The following is a 25,694-nucleotide window of genomic DNA, read 5'->3' as shown; positions in this document are numbered from 1 at the left end:
GCTTTCTACTATAAAGTGACAGCCATATTGGTATAAAAGACCAAATCAAATGTTAGAAGGGTGCGAAGAATTAAAGTTCCATTATTGTGAACTGCTAATTCTTAATGTGTTCAATTTAACAGCTCAAGTTGAGCTTTCATAGTAGAGACATTTCTCAGTTTGCTTTTAAAAAAATCCATCCCTCAATTTACATGTTATTAGTTGTTTAGTAAAGTGCTTTCATTGTTTAGCTGTTTCCTTTTCTCTTTTTTTGTGTTGCTGCTTGTTATGCTGTAGTACCTCAAATCGTTTGTGGGCTGAGGATAGTACTGAGAAAGAAAAGGACAGTGTTCCTACAGCAGTGACCGTTCCTGTTGCACCATCTGTTGTAAATGCTACAGCCACTACCACAGCCATGACTACAGCTACTTCTGGCACTGTGTCCTCAACATCAGAGGTCAGGGAGAGACGGAGGTGTGTAAAGGTCCTAAGAGTAATGTTGCTCTTACACAAAAATTTTCTTCTTTTCTTATTTCAAGGAATGTGTTGGTTACCACAGATTTGGATAGTACAGTGTAAGCGGTCTTGTTTGCTTGCTGTGTACTGAAAAAACTAGCAATGTGCCTCAATTTATGTAAGAGCTTAGTACTGGTAGAGACCATTCATGTATATTTTTTACTGGCCTTCGGTTCCCATTTGGTATGTGGTACTTTCATATTTGTATTTCTGTCATAGATTAAATGAGCCCTCCTAAATATACCCATAATGGAACTGTGTAAAAACATGGAATTAAAAATAAGAAAATCAATAATTGATTACTTACTACAAGTACATTGCTGCTGATTGAGCTACTGTGCCACTGGCAGTGTTCTAATATGGTACAATTTAGCATTTTTTCAGTCATTTTGTATGCCTGGCACTACTGATAAAGGAGTATTGAACCCAACACATTCTGTTTATTTCATTGCATCATTTAGGCTCTCTTTTACTTGAAACATATTATGCAATTGTAAATGCAATGGTTTCAGAGCTGTTTAGTATGAAGAATGAGTAAGAAGATGGTATAAATGTTATTTTAAAAATACAGTGTTTTTTCTGTTACAGTTACATGGAGGATGAGTTAAGATTGGTGCATGTTTATGTTTCCGTAAAGAGTTCTTAACTGCTATTTATGGAAGCAGAAGTTGCTAATTCCTGTTAGCTTTCCTTGGGTTGTTCTTTTTCTGGATATTTATAAATGTTTATCCTTTAACTCTCCTGCTGAAATGCCAGATTTCTCTGTTGCTTCTGTAGTAGTTTTGAAATGTAACCTCTGCACCTGTACCAGATTTGTGCATCTCTGCGTGTTCACAGAGATAATGAAGCTGTTCATGGTTACAGAAGAAACCTGCATTCTTTTGGTTCACATAAGACAGCAACAACATTTAAACATTTCTTATAGCTTTAGGCCTATTGAGGATAGTCGCTTTTCCACAGTCTTCCTTTCATACCCAAAACTGAGATGAAATAAATTCTCTGAAATGGGGATTAATTTTTAGTTCTCTACCATGATTCAGGAGATGCCCACACGTGCTTCCAACCGTGTCAGTAACAACCATAGTTGGAACCAGCATTTTCCGTAGCAAAATTTGACTGAAACCAACAAATCAAAAGCAAAATCAGCAAAACATCTTTTATTTCAGGAGTGGTTTCAATTTTAAAACACAAATGCTATTTCAGTTTCATATGAGCTAGAAAAGCAGGGAAATTTAGAATTAAGGCTTTTGCTGTCTCGTTTGCTCTCACAAGTGTGTGTATACTAACGCGCATAAACTATGTATGTTTTATATACCTGCAGTTGGCCTGAAATACCTTTTATCTGGCTCTGGGCTGATTGTGTCTTATACTATTACAGATACATTCTTGATGGCATATCAAAATATCCATTAAACCTTAGAAATCGGCAAAACTGAAATAATTATTGCATGCATATGAAAGGTAGTGCTCCGAATATCAGCACATGCATATCTATCTGTATATATACAGATACATATATATATATGTGCGTGTGTGTATCTTTGTATGTTTACATGCACATGAAAAACTTCTTTATATATGAAATATTCTATGCTAAATATTTTCCTTAGAAACGAAGTTGGTTAATCCATATTGATAGACTGAAACTGTGTATTTGGAAAGTATGTTTGAAATAGTATTTCAAAGAATATTTGAAAAGTAAAGACATTATAAACTACTTTTAGTAATGAAGCATGTAATGGTGCGTCCTTTTGGAATAGCTGAAGAAGCTATATTCTTTATCTCATTTTTAAGATTGGTTTAGAGACCTTGTATGTCTACTCTAGTAACCTTTTGGCTTTGATTACAATTACCTGCTTACTCTGCAGGATTTTGGGGGGGTTTCATGAGGATTTATTCTTAAGCACAGTTTCTTCAAAGGGAGTGGGATTACTCAAAGCATGGATGATTCATGTGAAAATATGGTAACCACCTCCTCAAGGATTTTTAATCTCTGTTACAACAGCTGGTATAATTAGATTTTTGGCATTAGCAATACATTGAGTTTTTTCTAAATGCCGACAAGTTCAGTTACACGTATTTTGTGTATAAATGTGTAACTGGCTGAATCTCTGAGGTCTTCTACCCCTTTGTTAGTAGACTAGTGAAATACCAAAAAAACCTTACATTATATTTTGGTAAAATGGTAAAAAGTAATCTGAATTAAGTAGGAAAAACACTATATATTTTAATTGAGTTCTCAGGCTGCTATCTTGATGAATAGATGATTATGATATGGATGAGATGTCTAAAATGTAATCTGTTTTATATGAAGATTTTCTTCTAACTGCTTTGGTTTTAAGTCATACTGTGTTGTGGGATTTTTTCTGACCATTTAATACATTTGTACAAAAGTTATCGTTTGCCAATTTTGTTTGTAATTAACTCTTTAGATCATACCTCACTCCAGTACGGGATGAAGAGTCAGAGTCCCAAAGAAAAGCTAGATCCAGGCAAGCAAGACAGTCTAGAAGATCTACGCAGGTACGGTTTTATTAAAGCTCCTACATGTATGGAAGCGTACCCATGTAGCTCCCTGAGTACAGTGAAGTTCTAATTTCCCAGTAAAGCTCCAATAAACTGATGGGTCTTCCTGGTATAAAACAACTTGTCCCAGATAAAATAAAGCCTCTTTTGACTCTTTTTTTCCCCTTTCATCCCTGCAAGCTTTATGACCCTTCATTGTGTATTGAAAGTTGCTTTTTCTAATCACTGAAGAGTCATTTAATACAAATTTGAAAGCACAGGCTCCTTCACTAAAAGGAAGTTTTTGGTTGCATTATGGTAAAATGGCTTACTCAAGTAATTGTATCTGATGTTACATAGATGTTTAATACTTTGAATTCTTTAAGAACTAACAGCTATATGCTTCTGGCTGAAGACTTAATACTTGAGAAATAGGCACAGCATACTGTATGTACTTCCATTTCTCAGTCTTTTTTTCTGTACATGGACTACTGAAGATAATGTGATTGAGCTGACCAATATATGGTTGACTAATAAGATCCATGACATAGAAAAAAAGTACATTCAACCTAGTTTCTGTGGACACGGAGGAGTACTAAGGAAGAGGTTTTTGTCACTTGCTAATAATCTTAGAATCTAACAGCATGCCTTGTTTCAGCCTTTCTCTCTCTTAGTTTACATACTGATACATTTGGTTGCTCTTTCCAATTTCTGTCAGATCTACCCCATACTGAATTGCAACCAGTGCGATCTTAACAAAGGGGAGGATGTGACACTGGCAAAACCTCCAGATGGTATTTGAACACTTTGAGCAGTGAAGCAATTACCACCCGCTGTCCTCTGGAGTGTCTCTACCCATTTCTTCTTGTTTCTGCTGACAAACAGAGTAATCAGCAAATAGTCCCGGATAAAACAGCACAAAGAGATACTCTAGCCATCATCCTTATGCATGCTAAGGCCAAGTCTCTATCTACATAGTTTACTAATATTACTTTCAAATTTAAATACTAAAAATTGTGTTGCTGGAGAATCTGTGGTATATCACATTGCAGCAAACACTTGCCAGTAATCAAAGAGGGATGCGTGGCTCCAAGGTTCGAGAGAAAAACTTACAGGTAGAATATATAGGTAAAATTTATTTCTTCATACATAGGATTAATATTCTTAGGCTGAATTTTGTCATTAAAATAGTGATCATCTACATTAATAGGAGTGATACATTGAAACATTTGCTGACTACTGTTTTCACAGGGTGTAACACTGACAGATCTTCAAGAAGCTGAAAAAACTATAGGAAGAAGTCGTCCCACACGAACCAGAGAACAGGAAAATGAAGAGAAAGAAAAAGAAGAGAAAGAAAAGCAAGACAAAGAAAAACAAGAAGAAAAGAAAGAATCTGAAACTAAAGATGATGATTATAGACAAAGATATTCCCGAACTGTTGAAGAGGTATTTTCATGATGAGTCTCTTTAGGTAGAGAAATTATATGAATCTTAACTCCAACTATAGTATTTTAATTTTGTTACTACTATAAGAATTATTTATCTATGTGAATGTTCTAATAGCCTGTATTTTAATTCTTTTTTAATCTTGGTAAATTAATTTTGACATTTTTCTGCTGAATAGCCATATCATCGCTATAGACCAACTTCAACTTCTTCGTCATCAACCACCTCTTCGCTCTCCACCTCCACTAGCTCACTTTCAACTTCAAGTCAACTAAACAGACCAAACAGCCTTATAGGTATAACTTCGGCCTATTCTCGGAGCGGGACAAAGGAAAGTGAGAGAGGTAGGAGTACTGTTTGTGAAGGGTTCTTCTTTTCTTTGGTTTAGTTGACAAAGGGCAGCCTATGCTTCTAGAGGTAGTTCAAAATAGGGTGTGATGTGTAAGACCACTGGGGATGTATCTTACTCCCATCTTCTGAAAGAAATTCCAAAACTTGAACATAAAAAGGGAAAAGATTTTCTGTACTTCGTGGTGGTTTGCAGCTGTTTAATATGTGAATCTGTGTTTTCCATCGGTGGGTCTTAGAAATGTCAAATATACTGCCCTGGGTATCCACATGATGCTTTCATTTCTGCTTTAACACAACTATAATGAAATACCACATTTCAGAGTTTAAATACTTGCAGGTATTAAGGAGGAATTTTACTTGGTTAAATAACTGGGTTTTTTTTCAGTCCTTCCACATTGAAGGATTGGAACGATGCTTTAATGCTTTAAGGACCTCTCAGGGTTTCATTAGCAGCTGAAAACAAAGGGAAGAAGATGTTTCCAGTGGTAGTTCAGAGTATTTAATGGAACCATACTTTTAAATCCTTACCGGTTTATGTGATCTTAAGCTGAGGATCAGATGTGAGATTCAGAGGTCAGAAAAAAGTTTTTCTCTGATGTCAGAGTTTTTGCTCTTATTGCAAATGCGAATCATGTGCAATAATTCTCAGCAGTGTTGTGCCTGATCAGTTGCCTGTCAAAAGAGGACGTTGTTGACATATAACGTTGTGGTTTCCGGTTCTGTCTCACAGGCATCCCACAGTTGACATGACTGATTCAAGTCATTGATCAGTAACTTGAATGGGATTACTGATTGAAATTTATAATTATGTTATACAGAGGATCAGATTAAATGATCCATGATCAAATCTTCATGAACTACATACATAGAAGTATTGCCATATTCCCTAGACTGGTATATTCTGAGGAAGTTATTGGAGCTAAACTTCAGGGATATGCTTCCTGATTTTCCCTCTGTGTCTTACCATGAACTGAAATTTGGATTAAGATTCTTCAGTAATGCATGCTTACTCTAGGAAACTCTTTCTAGATTGTTCTGTAGAAATGATTTTCATGGGTAAATATTAGCTACAGCAGGTTCTTTTTTTCAAATTGTGACTGTAGGAGGAGAAATACACTACCGTCTGAAAGCCCAGAGGTAAAACCATCATTTCTTTAATAAGGGAAGGTGTATGTTCACCAGGAATATTTGTATTTCCTTCTTCCCTGTTTAATTCTTGCTTCACACTAAGCTGTTTATTTACTTCTAAAGACTAGTGATGCTAAAGTCATGTTTTTAGTGTTGCTTCTATCTGAACTCAAATCTGTGGTTTCCTTCTTTAATAAAAGAACAGCACACTGAATAGACTGCATGATAATAGGCAAGTAACTGGTTTGGGCAACTTTGGGTTTGGTTGTTTGGTTTTTGGGATGTTTTTTATACAAATTACTTGTAAACATAGGGGAAAAAACACAATCCTGAGATACTACTTCGGGCTTGAACTGCAATTGCATTTCTTTTAAAGAAAAGGGAAATCTGTAATATAGTATTAATGTAGCCTAGGAGATCCCATTTTATTCTTCCTTAGATCAAAATGGAGAGGACTGTAATGAAACGGGGGACTCTAAGGAGGATTTAACAGAATTTTAAAAGGTTTTGGTTTTTAGTATCAAATTCTTGATGTAAGCAAAAAAACCCTTGTTTGATGAAGAATTGTGAAGAATTATCTTCTCTCATTTTGTACTTTTATACATCTAATGACACAGATGTTTGAATTATTACATGACAGATTTGAAAATTGAATTTTAAGTACAATTTGTATGTATTACTGTTACATTGAAACATTTTGTTGAGGTGGCTGAGATGGAATTAGTATTTTGCAGTTGATGGTCAAGAATTGGAACAGTATTTATAGTATTTTAGAGCTATATTCTGAGGAATGTGTATTACAGCAAACCCTGTATGTGATAAGAAGCAATTTAGCAACTTTTATCTCAGGTCAAAAAAATTTTTGTGAGCATTTTAAAGACTGAGAATTATCTCAGAAAATGTTCAGAAAAATTGTGTCAAATGAATAAGAAAGTTGTCATTAACAGAAGGGGGCAAAAAAGAGGAAGAAAAGGAAGAAGATAAGTCACAGCCTAAGTCTATAAGGGAAAGGAGGCGACCGAGAGAAAAACGACGATCTACAGGAGTTTCTTTTTGGACTCAAGATGTAAGTAAACAACTGCTACTGTTGATTTAAAGCCTTAGCTTGTAGCAATATGGAATGTGTACAGTCTATTCTTAACATAGAGAATAGTTTAGGGTAATACAGCATATAATTAACTGTTCTGGAAAAACTGACGCTTGTTCATGTTATGTATTGTTTGTATCTCTTTTTTGAAGCTTTTGGGAGCATAATAAAAATTAAGTCTAAGTTATGTTGATAAAGCTAAAAAGGATTCTAGAATACTGTATTAACCATAACTTCATAGGAATTAATCATAATCTAAGGAAAAAATAATCACTGAATAATTCTTTTCTATTGCATGCATACCAAAGCTGTAAGAATGAGAATCATTTTCTGGCATATTACAATTGTGCCAGAAATTGTACTTACACTTGAAAGAACTGGTGTCAGATTAGAAGGGTTCAACCAGTAGTTCATGGTTCAGCCAATTCCCTTTCCCTGTTCTTTGTCATGGGATCAGTATGAAATTTTGTAAAAGCAAGGTTTTCATATGCCAGATGCAAAGTTCTGTTTCTTTTCTTTCTGGTACTGAAAACGTGCACTTGTTCAAGAATTTTCACCATATATTCTCTGTATATTTTATTTGGGTGGAATTCTACTGCTCGTAGATTTTCATATTAAGTCTAGAATGCCTTAAAAGCTTAGTAAGCGTTCAACAGTTCAGTTGTTTTTCCTCTCCCACCTCTTTCACCAGAGTGAAAATGAACAGGAACACCAATCTGATTCAGAAGAAGGAACAAATAAGAAAGAAATTCAGGTAATTTTAAAAAGATTATTACTTCATTAGCTTTCTAACAGATACATTTTGATTGTAAAACTTCTGTTGCAGTTGCATTCAATTAAAAAGAGTATTTACAGTAGAGTTCTTATGAGTGCTTTCTCATTCATAATTCATGGCTATGGTTCAGTGCCATTTCCTTTGCAGGCTTTAATAACAAATTTTAACATATTAATAATGGCTAAAATGGGTGGTTTTCTCTTCTACTCTGATTATATAGAAATAGTATCCAGAAAACATAGGTGAAATCTCTGATGCGTAGGTCAGGGACATGTTGCAGCAAGTTACTGGACGAGCTGTCAGTCTCTACCTTGCAGAAGTTTTTGTTCCGTCTGCTCTGTTATTTTCAGATAAATGATGTCCAGTGACTTCTGCACACTAATTAAAACATTTTAAAACTAACTCTAGTGCTGTCAATAATGTAAATAACATGAGAAGTTAATATAATGAAACATAGAAAGCTGACAAGCACAATGTACTTAATTTCTCCGTTGAAGTAAATGGGTTTCAGAACATCCTAATTTGCCACTATTAGTCAGTGGATAACAGTATAGTAGGCTTGGTTTGATGGAAAAAACCTTATAAACTGAGTGGTGTGTCACAGTGGGCTGAATAGGGATTAAAAAGAGAAGTAATAACTTAAGCTGTACTATAAAATGGTATAGCAGGATGTATTTCTCTTGACCTAAACCCTGGAGTTACACACTATAGAATCAGCTTCATTACTGAGGGATAAAACTCAAGTGATGTTTCTCTCCTTTTTGTAAAAGCTTCCATTAAACATTCCTTAAATACTCTCGTTAAGAGATTCATTCTGGTTTTGGTTTGCTCTATTTTTTATTTCTGTGTCACGTTAACATGAATGTGTAGTCCTGTTTCCTTTCCTCCCACTAGTGGATATCATTATCCTTAGATCTGTAATTACTCCTATTCTGTTCTGTAGAAATTCATTTTGGTAGACTGTCCATGTGGTGCTTCTGATAGAATTAGACTCTCATAAAACTACAGTGAAATAGTGGTAAAACAGGCCCAAAATTACTAATATGAGCTGTAATTAAAAGGATGTGCGTTGGGGTGGGATGGTGAAGTGTAGAATTAGGCTGCCTGATCATGGCTTGGCTTAGGAGTCAAAACATTCTCCTAGCTCTCTATATAGACTTTAGTAGTTTGGTTTCATTATAAATCAATATAATATCAGATTTGAGTTCATGAAGAGCTCTGAAATAAATTGAAAGTGTGAACTGTCACTGTCACCTAGCTGCATAAATTGATTTTACTTTGTTGATATAAGCTCTTGTGTTACATCAGCTGCAGAAAATACAAAAATAGAGTGAAAGTGAGTTGAATTTCAAAATAAGTATTTCATGTGGTTTTACATTTTTAAGTTTTGTCAAATCTAGTACAGAATTTCCAGTATAGTGTCAAAATTGCAGAAAGTGTCCTAGCCTTGTAATTATTATAATCTGTTAACTATGAGATATCTTAAAATTTGTATATAATAATTTCATTGTTTTCATATTTGGGTGGTTTTTTCCTTTGCATACAAATGGTTTATCAGACATTTAAAACATTTTGTAAATTTCAAGTAACTTCCTCTCTTTGATAAAAAGCTATTTAGCATTTATCAGTGATAAACTGAGTACTAAATCTATCACTTTTGTCAGTGCAGTATATTGCCGTCTTAGAAATATAATAGTGGAATAGATCTTGAACATTCTAAGAGGGAATTTGTTCCCAAATCCATGCACAAAGTGTATTTTTATTATTTTTTTAAATGCCTAAAGAAACTGCACTTTCTGTATTGTAGTTGCTAAATCTGCTTTCACTTTGACACAAATCTTAATCGTTTTATTGTAGAAATTCATTATTTGGTTACAAATCCTGCTCAGTTCTAGGAAGATGAAAGGTATGAATAAGCTAGAATTAGAGTGAAAGACAATCAGAAAACAGTTATGCTTTTTCAGTTCTGGTGATTATTTGATGTACTGCTAGTCAGAAGACAGAAACTTCGGATCTACTGAAATTCTCTGTTACTCCCTTATGTGGTGCTGCTGTTGTTTTTTTGCTTGGTGAAGCTACAAGCCAGAGGTAGACGATGGTAACTATAAAATTCCAAAGGCTTTGGCGGTAACTCAAGAGTTTAAACTAAATAGAGGAGGTCTTGGGTGCATGCTACAAAGAAAATTAAAGGACCTTAGACAAAATAATTTCTATCCTGAAATCCTTAAGGAGCCAAAAAATTATTACGTTATTCATCTCAGAGGTCTTTGAAAGAACTTTCTTGTAAGATTTCAGTTTGTGCTTTCTTGTTCTTCGATCCTTCAGAACTGCCTTTTTACTTCTTAGCTGATCCTTTGTCCATAAAGGAGAGCTATTACAGAGATGTCAGACTTTGCTAAGCACTTTGACAGTTGGAGGTTCTAATGAAATTTTGTTTAGGCTTTTTAATGTTAAGAGCTGAGTATTCCTTCAGCTCACACAAAAAAAGCCATGTTACTTAAAGGAAATTGGTGTTCCTGTTAGACGGATAGCCTTAGAACTAAGTTGTAGGATAGCCATTTAAAAATAAGGAAGTCAGATCACTTCGGCAGCTGGTGGATTCTAAGTAACTAAGAAACCTGGGTTTCAGTATGATGTATTAAAAAAAAATAGGTACTACAACTGTGATTAGGTTATAATTAAATCAGCTGAAACTTTGTTTTAGCTAGGGATACCAGGTATGTGACTTCTGAAAGGTTGGAAGGGTTAGAAGTAAGTGTTCTTTCAGGTCGTGTAGATAAGGATATGTATGGTTTAGTTTTTTGTTACTGCTTGTGTGCTGCCACTGTAATTGTGGCTGCAATGTCTGCTCTGTTCTGCGACTGTACAAAGAACATCCAAGTCATGTGATTTGGACACACAGGGGTAGCTTTGCTGGTATCATTTGTCCTCAGACAAGCTTTATGTAGTTTGTAAACTCAGTCACACCTTTTCAGAATTCTTTTTTGTCAAATGTCAAAAATTGTGACTGAGCTGAACTGACACAATCTGAAGGGGAAATAAAGCAAACAGCAAAGACTGCTACAAAATTAAAACCCAAACATGTTTTGTGAAAAGTGAGGGGAACGAGAAAGGGGCATGTGCTTGAGAAATGTGAGGGTCTTTCAGTGAGGTACGGAGGCTGGATGGTGCTTGAGCAGCAGGAGCAGGGCTTCACAGCTTTCAGAGAACAGAAGCCACTGAAGTACAGTTTTCTGAAGATTATGGTATCCTTGTCCAGCTTCCCAGGTTCCCAGCCTCAGCCAGAAGAATGGGAATGGGCTGTGTCTGTGTTTTCCTGCCTCTAGTAATTACTGCTTTCTTACCTCACCCGTTCATTTGTTGTTCCCTGTGTAGCTGGAAAATTTTGTTTCTAAGATGGTCTGTGTGTGACTTAATAACTCGCCTTTCCGTTCGGGAAGCTATAGTGCAGCAGGGGAATGGAGATCTGGGAGGTTTCACATTCCCACGGCACCATGGGGAGTCCACTAGAAGCAAAGAAAAACAGCCTTTAGAAAGCGTATTTGTTAAGAAATAATGTAGGAATGGTTTACTTCTTTGTAGTGGCTGTCCTACATTGTAGGTAAACGTTAAAAGGACCAGCTTAACATTTTTCTGCATACAGCATTCCCTCAAGGTAAAAAGAGAAACCTAAAGTCTTGACTGCGGACAAAGCTTCTTCTGTTTTGTTGAGGTGAGAAGGAAGCAGTGGAAAAGGGATTTTGGTAGGTCGTTGATTATATGGTGGAATTCTGTAATCTCACACTGATCTTACTTAAACATGCAATTATGCAAGATAAGGCTCATGCTTAGGTGGAACTTAATCTTGCGGCCAGTAGCTTAAAAGATATCCACGTATAGATGTGTGCTACCTGACCGTGATGTATTCTATGAAGTTTCTTAAGTTCTTGGCATTATTCATGCCCCTAACAGAATATAACAATGTTTTATTAGGAATGGTTAGGCTACAGCATGTACTTTTGATACCCTCTGTGTAGTAAATGCACTTCAAGGTGTCAAAGGGAAAATTGCATGTATTGTGGAGAATGTGGCTTTTTCCTCTGTGCACACTGGAAAAATAGTTTCCTTCTGAAAAGGGAAACCAAATAAACCACACCACCACCCAAAAAAACACCTCTGGTGAAGGCTTCAGCCACTGCTAGGTGAATAACATTGGAGGATATCCAGGTGATGATACATCAGTAGAGTTTCTTTCCTGAAATGTCTTCACTCAAGATTGTTATTATAATTGGAATAAACGATGAATCTGTGTTGACCACCCAGAGGGGAAAAAGGTTTTTTATAACTGAATGGCTGATGTAATGCTTAGAGGGCACTCCCTCTCTCTTAAGTCATCACTTCTAATTAAATTTTGCTTGTTAGATAAAGTGAGTGAACTTCGTGCCTGTGGATTCATCTGGAATGAAAGTAATACAAAAAAATGAAATTGTCACTTAATTTTAAGTCTAATAAGTACTTCCTTATGTTACTGGTACAGTAGCTTGTTTCCCGTCAAACTATGTTGAAACAATGATCTTGTAGCTTATTTTATATTATTATTTTGAGATGAAGTCTTTATTCTGTTGACCTTTCAAAACATTATTGCTAATGGTAGAGAAGAGGAAGGACTAGGGAATTCAGACAACACAGTTCTGATACCTTTGGTAACAGGCAGGCAAATTGCAGAATGCACCGACTGCTGAAATGACTAATGTTTGGGCCAGTCCAGACTTTTAGGGTATAATGTTAACATCCTTGTAAATCATATTTTGGCAATCTTATTTTGGCAAACACGTTCTAGAACATATTTCTTTTCTGTTCCAGACATAACAAAATTGAAGCTTGACAATGCATACTGTTGGATAGTGTATGCATTTAACATAACTGTTTAGCTGCATTTGTTCACAGATTGTTATATATTTTATTTAATAAAATTACTGACTTGATCCATACTTTTTCTCTCTTTTTGCCCCTTGCCACCTCAGAGTGACAGCCTGTCAAGGTACGTGCAATTTAAATAAATTAAAATTCTTACACTTTCTGTTCACATATTCTCATTTTAAGTTCTTCATATACAAATTCAGCTTAACCCCAGTAGTTAGATGAGTTGAGCTTTAAAAGACATTAATGATATTTAATCTTTGTATGAAATAGAGTTGTGAAGCTTCAGTTCTGAATATTTTTTATCATGTGTGGGTGGGCTGCTCCATTCTGGGTGATATACTGGACTCTATTAGTAGTGCACTGAAAGCAGGCTGGGCATTTTGTAGAACATAGTGGATATAGGACCATTCCCTGCAGATTTTTCAGCGTGAAGTCAGATTTTGCAATGAAGATAAGAGGTTCTTGTTGCCCCTGTTTTAGAATACCCTACTGAAAAGTTTGCAAGCAATCTCAAGAAAAGTACTATACCCTCTGAATATCAGATTTCCTTAAGATATGTTAAAAGGCAATGCAGAAATATCAATCCTTTAAAAAAAAATTTTTGATTTGTTTTTAGACCTTTAGAATTATTTTGTTTTGGTATGTTCTGTCTGTGCTGAAAATCTGTTAAGTAGATCTGCTACAGCACATGATCAGTGAAGAGCGAATAGTGTGAAAACATTCTGAACTTTGTTAATACTGGTTGTATTATAGTGATGAATAGGATAGAGACTTTGCTGAAGATTTGTTTCATAAACCACTTCTGCTGAAATACTAGAATTCACAACAAAAAGTTTTGAAATCTCCTTGGTTTTTCTAATAAAACCTGGAGAATTCATCAAGGATGGTATTTTAGAGATTACTTTTATAAAAACCTTCAATTAAAGTAAGTCATTTTTTAAAAATAGGTCTTTATAAATAAAGAAGAATTAAAGTACCTAAGCTAATATAAAGTCCTTTAAGATGAAAGTATCTGCTTGAATTATATATTTTAATTTAATTTAAAAGATTTCTCTGCATACAAGGCACAGGCACTTACTTGGCAGACTGAGCAATTTGAAAACCTTTTCATACAGAATCTTGAAGTACTGAGAGAATGTAAAAACTTAATTTGCATCACATTAGAAGACAGTGGCTAAACTAAAGCCCATAATTGCATTTGGTTGTTTTCAGCTGGGTTACAGCAAACTCCTAACGTTTGACACAGTGAGTGGTCTCAGTTTGAATAAAAATTAAAATAAGACCTTTTCTTTTACAGATATGATATGGGATCCCTCGGCCTGTCTTCAGGTGATCGTTATGATTCAGCACAAGGGCGGTCGGTGTCACAGAGCTACCTTGAAGATCGAAAACCATACTGCAGTAGACTAGAAAAAGAAGATAGCACTGATTTTAAGAAGGTATCTGATCCGGTAATTTTGGTGGGAAAATAGAACTTTATTACTGTTTCTCATAAATTGTCTGGAAACAATCTCACATTGCATCACAAATGCTGCTTAAAGCAACTCAGCCAAATGGAGGAACAAAGCAACCACTACACTGGAGGAAAATGCACAGTACAATACAGCTTCTGGCTTTTGCACTTTTCTCTTCAAGGCAGGGTAGAAATCCAGAGGAGCCAAGATCCATTTTTTATGACAAATACTATCTTTTTTTTTAGTTGATTGTATCATTAAAACTGGTTTAGACATATGGGAAGCCTTTTATTTTATATGTTTGCTAGCTTACATACATATAATGTAAAAATTTGTTTAGATCTTGCTTGAAAATAGAGTAAGAGTTTGACAGAGTTTACTGTGGTATCTAATCTGTGAATACTGAAGCAAAAAGAGTGGCAAGTATATTTTTAACGTGTGAAAGGTAAGTTGCATGCTCCCTGTACACAGTTGCTTGTTTCTCGAAATATTTGGTTACAGTTCTTTAAAGTGCTTGCTAATTCTAAACATCTTTAAAATCTGTAACTGATTTTTGCTTCTTAGACTATTAATGTATTTGTTCATTTTACATGCGGCTCAATCGGAGTTTTTAAATTTTCCAGCTAATCTCTCTGAATGACTATTTGGTATTTTTTTAATGAATATTTTCTCTTAGCTTTATGAACAGATTCTAGCTGAAAATGAAAAACTGAAAGCACAGTTACATGATACCAACATGGAACTTACAGATCTTAAGCTACAGTTGGAGAAGACCACTCAGGTTTGTATGAAACAAAAAAGCATGTACTTAACTGTCAAATTGGACAGCAAACTAGAAGCACCCCAGGCAACGGGCTGCTTTGTACTAGGCATCAGCTTTGTTTCTTATCCAACGATGGGAGTGAAGAAGAGTACCTCTCTGTTTCTGAAGAGAAGCGAGCGCAGGATTCTGGTCTTCAGCTATGAACAAAATGTGTGAGACTGCCTCCTGCCTATTTAAGTAGTAGTGATTCTTGCCAGCGTATATCTGGAACTTCTTTCCTGGGTAGGCATATACACTTTCTACACTGTTAAGCTTATATTCCAGCTATCAGTCAGGATTGATTGATTAATTCATAAACCTGCTGGCAGATTGGCGTAAGCTGCCAGTTCTTCCTGGCTAGTTAGATAGCTTTATCTTAGAACTGAAGAGCAAATAGTGCACTCCAGTACAGATAACTGCTGTCAGATAACAGTGCTGAATACAGTAATAGCAAATACATACACAAAAGTTTAATGTGTCTTAAATTGCTGTAGAAAGAGTATTTCCTAGTCTCAGATCATATTTGCCAGAATTTACCTGTACTTAAGTGTCTTCCATGTGTACCCTGTAAATACCAGTGAAGTACATTGAAAAGTTGTTCGTTTTGTAATGCTTTTAGATAGAAATACTATATTACTCTTATTTGCCAAAGGCTGTGTAGTGATTAAATTACTTAGGGATGGTCACAGAGGAAGTGCGTGATAAATCCAGTTCATTCTCCTTTATTTCAGTGTTAACTTCCCCGAACATGCTTAAAATGCTTTTCAAGACATACTTCGAGCAGAATACTAAAATGTCCAGTTGAATTGTTTTTTCCTCAGTTTTATGTTGGTTAAGAACAAGTATCAATGTCTTCATTAATTTTGTGTTTCAGAGACAAGAAAGATTTGCTGACAGATCACTTTTGGAAATGGAGAAAAGGGTGAGTTTCTGCCAAAGATCTCTTAAGTACTCCAGTTGAGGCTTTGTTTTAGTTTGTTTTGCAACCCCTGGTTTGGATATATTTTAATGCGAGCAGAAGCCTTTCTCATAACTTGCATTTTTTTAGACTATTTGAGGATTCTAGGTTTCAAAGTGGCACTGAATGTGAGATACTGTGAGATCAAATTACTCTTAAGAATTGCCTTCAGGTTACCTGTTGGTTCATGATAACCAGGTTCTAAACCCTGCTGCCCTCCAGGGATCTGTTCCATCTCATCCAAAACAATGCTGGCATTCCAGACGGTTAAGCAGATTTAGACTGTCTCATGTTCTAAGGCATTTCCAAGATTCGGAGACTTTAATTTCCTCAGAGCTTTCCAGAAGCATGCATGTTGTTTTACTAGTTATTGTTGGTAATGCAGTAGCTGTTTCACCTCACAGAAATGAGACCTTAAACCTGCTAAGGATATAAAATTAATCATAATCTGTCTCTTTCCCTGTACTGTAACTTTTTCCAGAGGGAATGTAATACTGGGGTGGGCGGGAAGAATGAGTAAGCAGTGTGGGAAGAGGTGGCCATCAGGATCAGAAACAGCCCTAAACTGAATGGGAAAGGAGCCGTGTAATAAATCTATATGTGAGATAGATTACAGGAATTATTTCAGAAGTTAGACACATGATAACTTCCAGCCGTAGTTTCATGCTAGTTTCAAATCCATCTTTACAAAAGTTTAGTTCCACAGCAATATAAAGCAAACTGCATTGGTTTTATTGTGGTCCTGGCTTCCTTCATGACGCTGGCCACATGTTCTTTTCTCTCCTGATCCTGGAGTGACGCATTAGATGCTTAAATGGGATTTTGACAGTAATAAGTGATATGGTATGCATTTATTTATCCCTGGTAAACTTCACATTCACTGGCCTATTATGTTTACTTTCCAGTATTTGAGGTTAAGAAAATTATTTTTACTTCTACAAACCCGTCTGGTGTATAAACAGACACTTGGTAGATTTTATAGGAGCACATGGAAATGTAGAAATACTCTCAGGCACTTCCTGAAGTTCCATTAACTTTATCTTAATGATCTCTCCAGATAATTGCAGCAGCCTTTTAGCACCTATTTCTCCCTGATTTTTTGGCATCCTGCTGTAGACAGTGATTTCAGCAGTAGAAGAGTTTCATCAGCAGCTTTAATTGGTTTCTTGCTTCTCTTGTGGCCACACAAGTGGACATTTAGTTGTTTCATAGATTTAGCTGTGTCCATTACTATATAAGTTCCATACTGCAGAGCATTCAGGTAAAAAATTAACTTAGTGATAACGGTGTATGGCAGAAACATGCTTTACAGAAGATTTAGGAGACTTTTAATTGTATTTTATAATTTTAAACTTCCTTTCAGACAAGACATTAAAACTGGAATTTATTTCTGAATTCCCTTTTTGTTAAAATCTGGAGTTACTTTCCCTTTGAAAGTGACTGAAGTAGGATTCTCAGCTGCTGGTCATCCATAGCTGATCTCCAGAAATAAGCTTACCAAATTAAGAATAATTTTAAAGACACCTTTTTAATGTGTAATGTAAAAACAGAACTGTTAAAAATAGAAAGAGATTGTAGAGCTTTCCTATGGATCATTCTCCAAGTATATGACTTCATTGAAATAAAGTATAAAACTGAAAATGTTTATATAAATAGCATAGGGGAAAGGGGAGGGGAGAAGTAAAGCAGTGAGAATAAATTGGAAGAAATAAAAGGCTCGCATTTTCAAGCTGAAACATACCTTTTCAGTAAAGAAGATGGGAACATTTATTAAACCTAGAATTGCAAAGTAATAACATATAGAAAATACTGGCTTTGAATTTCATTTGAATTCAGCCTTCAGAAGTAGATATCCATGGTGTGATTTGGTGATGCATGGTCAATATTGTTCATTTGGGAACTGTTTACCAGCAAGGGGCTACTTCCATGGGGATGGGATACAGACCGGATCACAGATGCAAGGTCCTAGCAATATACAGGCAAAAATAAGGGTTTCGTTAACAACCTATCACTCTGAAAAGTACACTAAAAGCAGAATTTCATACAATGTGACAATAAAACTCAAATTGCCAGGTTTCAGTCTGGATTAGAATCCAGAATTGTAGGTATCTTTAACCAGCTTCCCCCAACTTTACAATTCATCAGCTGGGAATTTGGGTTGTGGAGAGGTATATTTTTTGTAGTACTGAATACACACAGTGTATATATATACCTATATATGTAGGTATATACAGCTGGTTTTACCTCTTAATAATTTTGTAATTCTGGGGTCAATTTTTCACCTATGTATATCCCTGTACCGCAGTCTCACTGCACCAAACCCATGGCTGTTCGCTACTTTGAGACATACAAATGAGCTACTGTATTTTATAAGCTGAAAGACTAGCATGCTTTTTTTTTTTTTCTCATATTGAGGGTTACAGATGTTCCTTGGCATACCTTTTACAGTTGTTGAAGTATATCATAACATTTTAGACTGCATAAATCTCAAACCCTTTGAGTCCGGGGACTAATCAAATAAGCCTGGTAAATTTTCCCAGTGAAACTGCGATGTGGTATTTTGTTGGCATTCCTCAAGCCAGTTCCTGAAAGAGTGAGCAGTTCAGGAAAAAGAGAAGCATATCTAATCAGAACAATACTTTTTTACAAAAAATCTTACTCTACACCAGTCCATTTAAATATTTCTATTAAATAAAGTGAAGTATATAAAGTTAACAAAATAAGGATTTTACTTGATTGGCTTTTATTGCAACTCGTTGTTCTTAGACAAGCTCAACATGGTAGTTAAACAAATGCATCGAAAGGACTAATGATTTCTAACCATATGAAATGTTGAAATTTATTTGATAATTCATCTCTTGGTAATCATAGGAATTGTCAAATACTGCTTAATATGAGAACACATAATATATGTTATTCTACAAAGCTAGTAGGTAACTGATGCAATTCTAAGTAATGTAAGATGGTGTGGGGTTTTTATTAGTCGCTTACTGCAGTTAACTCGCTGGTACTTACTATGCCCATTACTATCCATTAGTATCATTATGGGACAAGTCTTAAAGGAGTTAAGTACATTAAGTACTAACAACTGCAGTAATGTATTACTTTGATAAACCTTTAAAGTTGTTTGCTAAAATGGGAAAATGTTGGGGTATAACTGCACTATGATTAAACTGAATTCAAATGATTTATATCTGAAAGGTGACCGGCAAGAGTCAGTATCTACTGGGCGGTATGATCTAACCAAAGTTTTACACACCTCAGTCAATGCTGCTTGCTGTTTGCGTAACACTGTTGTATGCAGATGCATATGTCCACTTCGCAATAATCTGTTGCTTTTGCCTTTCACACTTTAGAAAGATCTGAATGAGTATTGATAACCGCAGCTGCTTTTAAACAAGACACACTGCATTGTCTGACACAGGACAGCAAGCAAGCAAGCTATAAAGCCCTGAAGTCTATTGCATTAGCTATTCGTCCATCAGATGTGTTGAAAATTAGGTTTAAACTCAGTAATGTCATTTAGAAATACGGTAGCGTGGCTGCACTGCAGACCGCATCATAGTATAGAAACCCTAAGCTACCTTTCAATAAGCTTGCTTGGGGACTGTAATCAGTGTAATCAAAACAACCTGAAGTTTGCTACAAAGGATAATTTCTCCTGCTTCTCAGGTTAAAAGAAAAAAAAAAGGGAAAATAAAACCATACTAGAAACGCAGAAAATATTCAGGAAACATTTACTGAAGAAGCAGGTGGTCTTATGTAGCTAGATTTCTTTGGTACTCAGCTGAACCCCTTTAATGTAAACTTGGGTGTATGTACACTTCATAAAGGGTGGACAGATCCCACTGAGCTGAGACAGATGTTTCAACTAGATTTGCTTGTCTATGAAAGCTTATGCTTTTGTGCTTGTTTCTTTTAATATTCTTTGTTTCTGATCATTTTCTGCATTTCTTGTATCTTAAGCTATTACAGAAGCCTACCGTATGAAAAATAAATCCAAACAAATGGTACTTAAAACTCGTCTAAATTTGTGTAAAGGAAGGGGTATGTTTTGTAGGACTTGATGTATATCTCTTCCTTCTCTGATATTAAAATTCCATATTGAGAAAATTTCTGTATATCACTGCCATCACGAATTTCCTGTCCACACTCTGCTTTTGGTTGTATGATCTTTGAAACTTGAAGTATTTCACTGTTAACACGGTATTTACAAGCAGTAGTTTTTTAAAAATGGTATTGTTCAGTCTTAACACACATATTTCAATTTAGGAAAGAAGAGCTCTAGAAAGAAGGATATCTGAAATGGAAGAGGAACTGAAAGTAAGTAAACTATTAACATGTTAAACTATTAATAACATATGTCAGTGCAGCATGTAGTCTGGCAGTATTACTGGTCTCTATAATTTCCTTAGAAAATAACTAAGTTATAACTGCGTTTCAGAATCATCCATGTCATAGCTCTAATGAAGCTGTTAGGCCGGCATAAGCAGTCAGATGTGTAGGACCTCTAAGAAAGCACTAAGACTTACGGTTCATTAATGTATTGGCTAACAAGAAACATTCAGAGTGAAATGTTTCTGGAGTGAAACATATCTTTACTTAATCAAGATGGAATTGCAGTCCATGATTTTGATGTGATACCCTCTACTTTATTAACTTAAAAATAATGGTACCATATAATTCCATAGTTATTTACGCATTAATGTTGCTTCAACCCTTATCTCATGCTCTTTAAATTGTGTCATACAGCATGTTACTAATAGCAAAAGAAAATCTTTCCTTTTTATAGTGAATAATAATCAGTTTTTAGTTAAGAAAAAGCAGGAGAGAGATTTCAGACGCTGACCAATACGTAATACTTACCGCATTCACTGATTTCTGGGGTTTTTTCGACTGTGTATAAACTGAATCCCAGAAGGAAAATTTTTTTAATATATATTTCTGGCCTTTTTTTCCCCCTTTTTTTTTTTTTTTTTAACCAGTCATGGGTTTTTTTTCATTTCCTGGTTTTATCAGTGTTAAATCCTCTGATAAGATTAAAAAAGTGAAGAAATTTGGCAGGGTTTTTTGTATTATATCCTTGGATATAATATTGGACAGAGCCAACCAAACTGATAGAATTAAAGTCTGACTAGAAAACTAGTGGAACATGATGAAATAGAAAACATTTTTGCACTCCAGAATTTTCAGTCAGTATCACTGGTTTGACATTTGATATTTGTCATTGATTAATAAAAAGTTTCCTTTCAAGCTCATTTTTGAGCTCCCTCTGGTGCTTGGAATCGGCATTAACTTCCAAATACTTTTTGTTAAAATACATGCACAGTTTTGTTAGAGGAATTGTAGCTGCAGATGTAAGCAGAAGGCAACCACAATGCCTCTAGCTGCCTTGGGTTCAGACCAAGATTGTTTGCTGTAAGGGAGGACACAAGTCTGTGGTTCCTCAGTGGGTCTTTAGAAGTGAAATACGTAGAAAGCAAACTATGGTAGAGGAAAATAATTGTGTCCAAGAGTGGAAGACAGGATGTGAGCTTCTATCATCAACCTGTAAATTCCTGTTAGGGGAGGTTGGGCTGCCTAGAAAAACAGAGAATGCAAATTGCCTTCCCCCCCCCCCCCCCCCCCCCCAAATAAGCAATATGTGAAAGTTTTGAATTAAAGATTAAATACTTTTCCTATCATTTGTTGCACCACTGTGTAAAAGTATACATTAAATGTGTCATTATTTACAGACGTTTGAATAGGAGGTTTAGTTCGTGCAATTAGGATGTTAAGTAAAGAATTCCAGGAATAGCTCTCATTGTTAATGTATCCTGAACTGTTTTGGAAAGCTGTGACTAATCACTGCTGGTTCTTAGATTGCTCTTCAAGAATGTGCCACTTGTTCGATACTTTCCTTTCACAGCAACTTATCTACTTTAAACAGGACTGTCTCTTCTAAATTTTCTTTCAGTTCTGCTCATCTCTAGTTCTTTTAAACATAATATAAAGGGGGGGAGGGGGTTTCCTCATTTTCACTCTTATTTCTTTGATTCCTGCAGAACCTGCAACAAATAAAGCAGATTCAATCTTTGAGACACCTAAATGAGCGACTGGTGATTGAGAATAGGGCCTTGACCCGAGTGGTTGCCAAGCTCTCAGGGTCCCATAGGCAACTCCGCTCTTTGGACTTGTAATTTCTTCCTTCTCCTTTGTGTAGCCAGGCAGGTGTTGACATTCAGTTTGTGCTTGGGTAGAATTTTACTATTAACACTTGTGTGCCAGAAACTGCCTTAACTGCTGCTCGGTTATGGAAGCGTGGCTAAAGCATGGTGTCCAGTTGTACCAACTAGAGGTGTCGCAGATGTGTGGGTATGGTGTGGTATTGTCCTTGCTAGCACTGAAGCTTGTCCCTGCTCACTCAAAGATAAATTGGCAATGATCCAGGAGACCTTTGACATGTTAAAACCTTGGCAACAATTGAAAGGATTTGAATTCGCACTAGGATACACTCAAGTCAGTCCCTTCTTTTGATGTTCGAGTAAATGCTCAAATTAAATAGATTTTTTTGCCTCTAGTTTTCTAACAAATTGAAATTAGGAATTGAGCTTTTTTACTGCAGTATAATTGAAGTGCATAGAATTGATACAAATCTAGTCTCAACTAAAGAATGTTTGAGAACTGGTTTCAATATTGTGTATTCCTGAACAGTTGCATTAGAACTTTATTTCTTACCTTTGTGTCTTTTAGTGTTTAGAGGGGACCAAACTCTTTTCTTTCAGAAATGTATTGGAATTTCAAGTTGATACACTTACTTTCAAATGTTTTTACATATTAACTTCCCGTATGGTTCTGGCCAATCCTTATTTTTATCTAGACAGATTGAAACACCCAGTTTTAGCACTGGTTGTTGGTTTATATTGCTATATATGTAGGAATATAATGCATGGCCTGTACAAACACAGACACAAAAACCCCTGCCTGTTGTGTCAGATTGGTTCATACCAGTTCAGTCTTCTTTTGTTAAAGCTATGAACTGGTTTGAGTTTCATCTTGGAAAAAAGTGCCAGTTTGTTGTCTTTAGTGTTATTTCAGGACCATTTCAGAAACCTTCTGTGAGAAACAGAATGTAGTTTCATTCCACACCAAATCTATATGCCTTTCTTCCTCCTCTTATGTAACAGCTGAATAGGGTGGAGGTTTCAGTGAGCTTATAAGATGTGTAAGTAAAACTAAGTTTAAGATGTGTAGGTGAAACAGATTTTAAAAATGTGCAGTCACTTCTGCAGTGACTCTTGCTAAACCGCTTACCCTTGCCTGCCCCTTCCCGCTTAGAAGCAAGGCAAGGAGTGTACATTTTTTAATTCTGCTCAGCAGTCTGATCTCAGGTTTTTCCCACCAAGAGGCATGAAATAAAGAGAAGGTTTATCCTTTGGCTTTGTGTCTTCCTGGAGCTGGTCTGAACAATAGGATGTAGATAGAAAGGTTGCTCCTGGTCCAGGTCCTGCATTCCTCAACATTCCCTTGTGTTAAACCCTTCAGCTCACTGACCTGGCTGAGAACAAATCCCTTTATTCCTTATATTACTGGCTCCACCTCACCCCAGAGTTGTTGAATCACTAAACTAACATGCAGAAAGCAGCAGGCACACACTGCTGCATGAGGAGGGAGAGCTGTCGCTTTAGGGCAGCCCATTTTACTTCAGCTTCAGCTAACAATGTGGGTTTTCAACACAGCTGAGCTAATCTAATGACTGCTGTCCACAGCCACACATCCATACAGTCTTTTTTTTGCTAGCACTAGCATTCCTTTAACCACGGTAAAGCCAGTTCAGGTGTTAACCCACAGAAAACTATTCAGTATTCCTTTCTGTAGGGGAGTTTTCAATGGCAGATCATTGTGGAGCTTGAGGAGGCTGGCTAGCAAAAGAAACGCAATGGAAACACAGCAGGGAGGCTTGACATTATGATGGGAGCTTAACCATAGCAGTGTGCCTGATGAATCTGAGGAGGTACCCTTTTTGTAATCTTAATTTACAAAGCTGTTTGTATGTAAAAAGTGTTAAATCCTCCGGCAAACAGAGACATTATTATTACTATTACAGAGTTGAGTTGGTTTCATGTATGCCAGGTGATATTGAATCATGTTAAGTGCCTTAACAGCACTGCAAAGTTACTGGCTAGTTATACACAATACACATAGGCAAAATAGTGCATTTGTAATCTTATTCAAGAATCTCATCACAGGAAGATACTTTGCTATTTTAGTGAGAAGCAAATTGGAATTCAAAGTGTTAAGTACAGTGTGTAACTATTTTTACTGAATATACTGCAAAACTTTTTTTTCCTGCCTCTGCACATGAAAGGTGTGTGGTGTCACCTCATGAGAAGTTTGAGTACCAGAGAAATGCAGTGCTCAAAAAAATTGCATAAATGTCTTTGGCTAGGTTTAAGTATGTGGGGATTAGAATAGATTGAGAAGCATAAGTATTTTAGGTTACTTGAGCTTATCCTTCCTGATCAATCTCCTATTACTCATAACTGCTTTTGTCTCCTACCAGTCTTCCCCTATTCTTTAGCAGACTCACAACAAAAGAGAAGATATTTTCTTAATACCTATTCTACCTACTAGTTTAATCAGGATTAAAATTTATCTACTGAGATTTGCAGACATGTAATGGTACTGGATTATGTTAAAATTCTACATTTGAACAGCACCTTTTTTATTAAACTAGTTCACCAGTAAATATACCACTGTGTGGGCCTTCTTGTATGTCACTAAGCATTTTGGGCTGCAGCTCCTTAGTCAGTCAGTTGAAGGAGGACTGTGACATTCCTGGAATTACTTTGAGGTTTCACTGGAAAGCATACACGACCACACTTGCTGAGATACCCATTTAACAAGACCAAAACTAGAGCCCCTTGCTTCCTAGATGAAGGCTGTTACGGTTTCACCCAGGATCTTTAGTGTGAAGTGGGGAACAGAATGAAAAGGACGAAGGGAAGGTTTTGGTTGTTTTGCCTGAACAAATGGCTGTACCATTGTTTGCAGACACACATCATAGAACCGCCCCAGGTTTATCCTGATATTAGAGGTGTACGCACGAATGCATGGTACACGCGCCTGTTATCTGGATATGACCCCTAGCACGTGTATCTCGGATAACAGTCGTTGGTTTTTACAGCTTAGAAACTCTAACATAGATAATATTTGAAAATAGCCAAACAATTATTTGTGTTGCCCAATTCCAAACACCTTGCCGTGGTTTTTGAAAGTAATCAGCATTTTACAGCACTTCCTGTTCAGAGCACAGCTCTCTCTTGACTACAATGGAAGCTTCCCTCTGACTCTTTGAAGAGCTCAGTTTAGGTGGCTTGCCCTAAGCTCTACCAGAGCAGAGTTGGAATGCAGGTTAGCAGAATGATTTTTACTTACTCCAGTTGTAGAGACCACCTTTTTCCTCTTATGATCTCCAGCTGTCTTTCTTTCACATATTTTGGTATTTTCAGGTAAATAAACTCTAGATCCTATACCTCAGTCAGTCATCTTCAGTGCATCATCATGTTTCGCTCTATGAGGGGGTCTTCTATTTGCTGAACTGAGTGTGCACAGGAATCCTCCAGAGATGTGAAAATGAAGCCTCTAGTGTAATGCACGGTTAATCCCTGCATTTTAAAACCTGTCAGTTCTTTCTGTTCCATAACAATGTTCTGAATATAATGGGGTTGAAAGTATAATTTTGCTTGAATAAAATGAAAACAAAACTAGTGGCAAGAAAATTTCTTCATGAAAAAATACGTAGCAGT

General features: G+C 36.1%; 1 protein-coding gene and 1 long non-coding RNA gene across 6 annotated transcripts in view; both read left to right on the top strand.

Moving 5' to 3' along the window:
• PPP1R12A (protein phosphatase 1 regulatory subunit 12A) overlaps window positions 1-25,694 on the top strand; it is a 145,959-nt gene that overhangs the window by 91,521 nt on the left and 28,744 nt on the right. For 2 of the 5 annotated variants that reach the window (XM_030480544.1, XM_030480547.1), the window contains 11 exons: window positions 277-453; window positions 2,928-3,018; window positions 4,252-4,449; window positions 4,628-4,793; window positions 6,876-6,994; window positions 7,707-7,769; window positions 12,794-12,810; window positions 13,990-14,131; window positions 14,823-14,927; window positions 15,823-15,870; window positions 20,179-20,229. In XM_030480544.1, coding sequence (XP_030336404.1) covers window positions 277-453; window positions 2,928-3,018; window positions 4,252-4,449; window positions 4,628-4,793; window positions 6,876-6,994; window positions 7,707-7,769; window positions 12,794-12,810; window positions 13,990-14,131; window positions 14,823-14,927; window positions 15,823-15,870; window positions 20,179-20,229 — 1,177 coding nt within the window. Of the gene's footprint in view, window positions 1-276; window positions 454-2,927; window positions 3,019-4,251; window positions 4,450-4,627; window positions 4,794-6,875; window positions 6,995-7,706; window positions 7,770-12,793; window positions 12,811-13,989; window positions 14,132-14,822; window positions 14,928-15,822; window positions 15,871-20,178; window positions 20,230-21,950; window positions 22,195-25,694 lie in introns of those variants that run through there. The other 3 variants (XM_030480548.1, XM_030480545.1, XM_030480549.1) reach the window with 3 other exon arrangements.
• Window positions 18,109-19,598, top strand: LOC115605712. The gene is made up of 2 exons (XR_003990694.1): window positions 18,109-18,487; window positions 18,525-19,598. It is a non-coding gene; the product is annotated as an uncharacterized LOC115605712 (long non-coding RNA).

The sequence above is a fragment of the Strigops habroptila genome, chromosome 3, assembly GCF_004027225.2.
Source record: "Strigops habroptila isolate Jane chromosome 3, bStrHab1.2.pri, whole genome shotgun sequence".
In the NCBI taxonomy this organism is placed as follows: domain Eukaryota; kingdom Metazoa; phylum Chordata; class Aves; order Psittaciformes; family Psittacidae; genus Strigops; species Strigops habroptila.
This window is presented reverse-complemented; position numbering and strand designations above follow the sequence as displayed.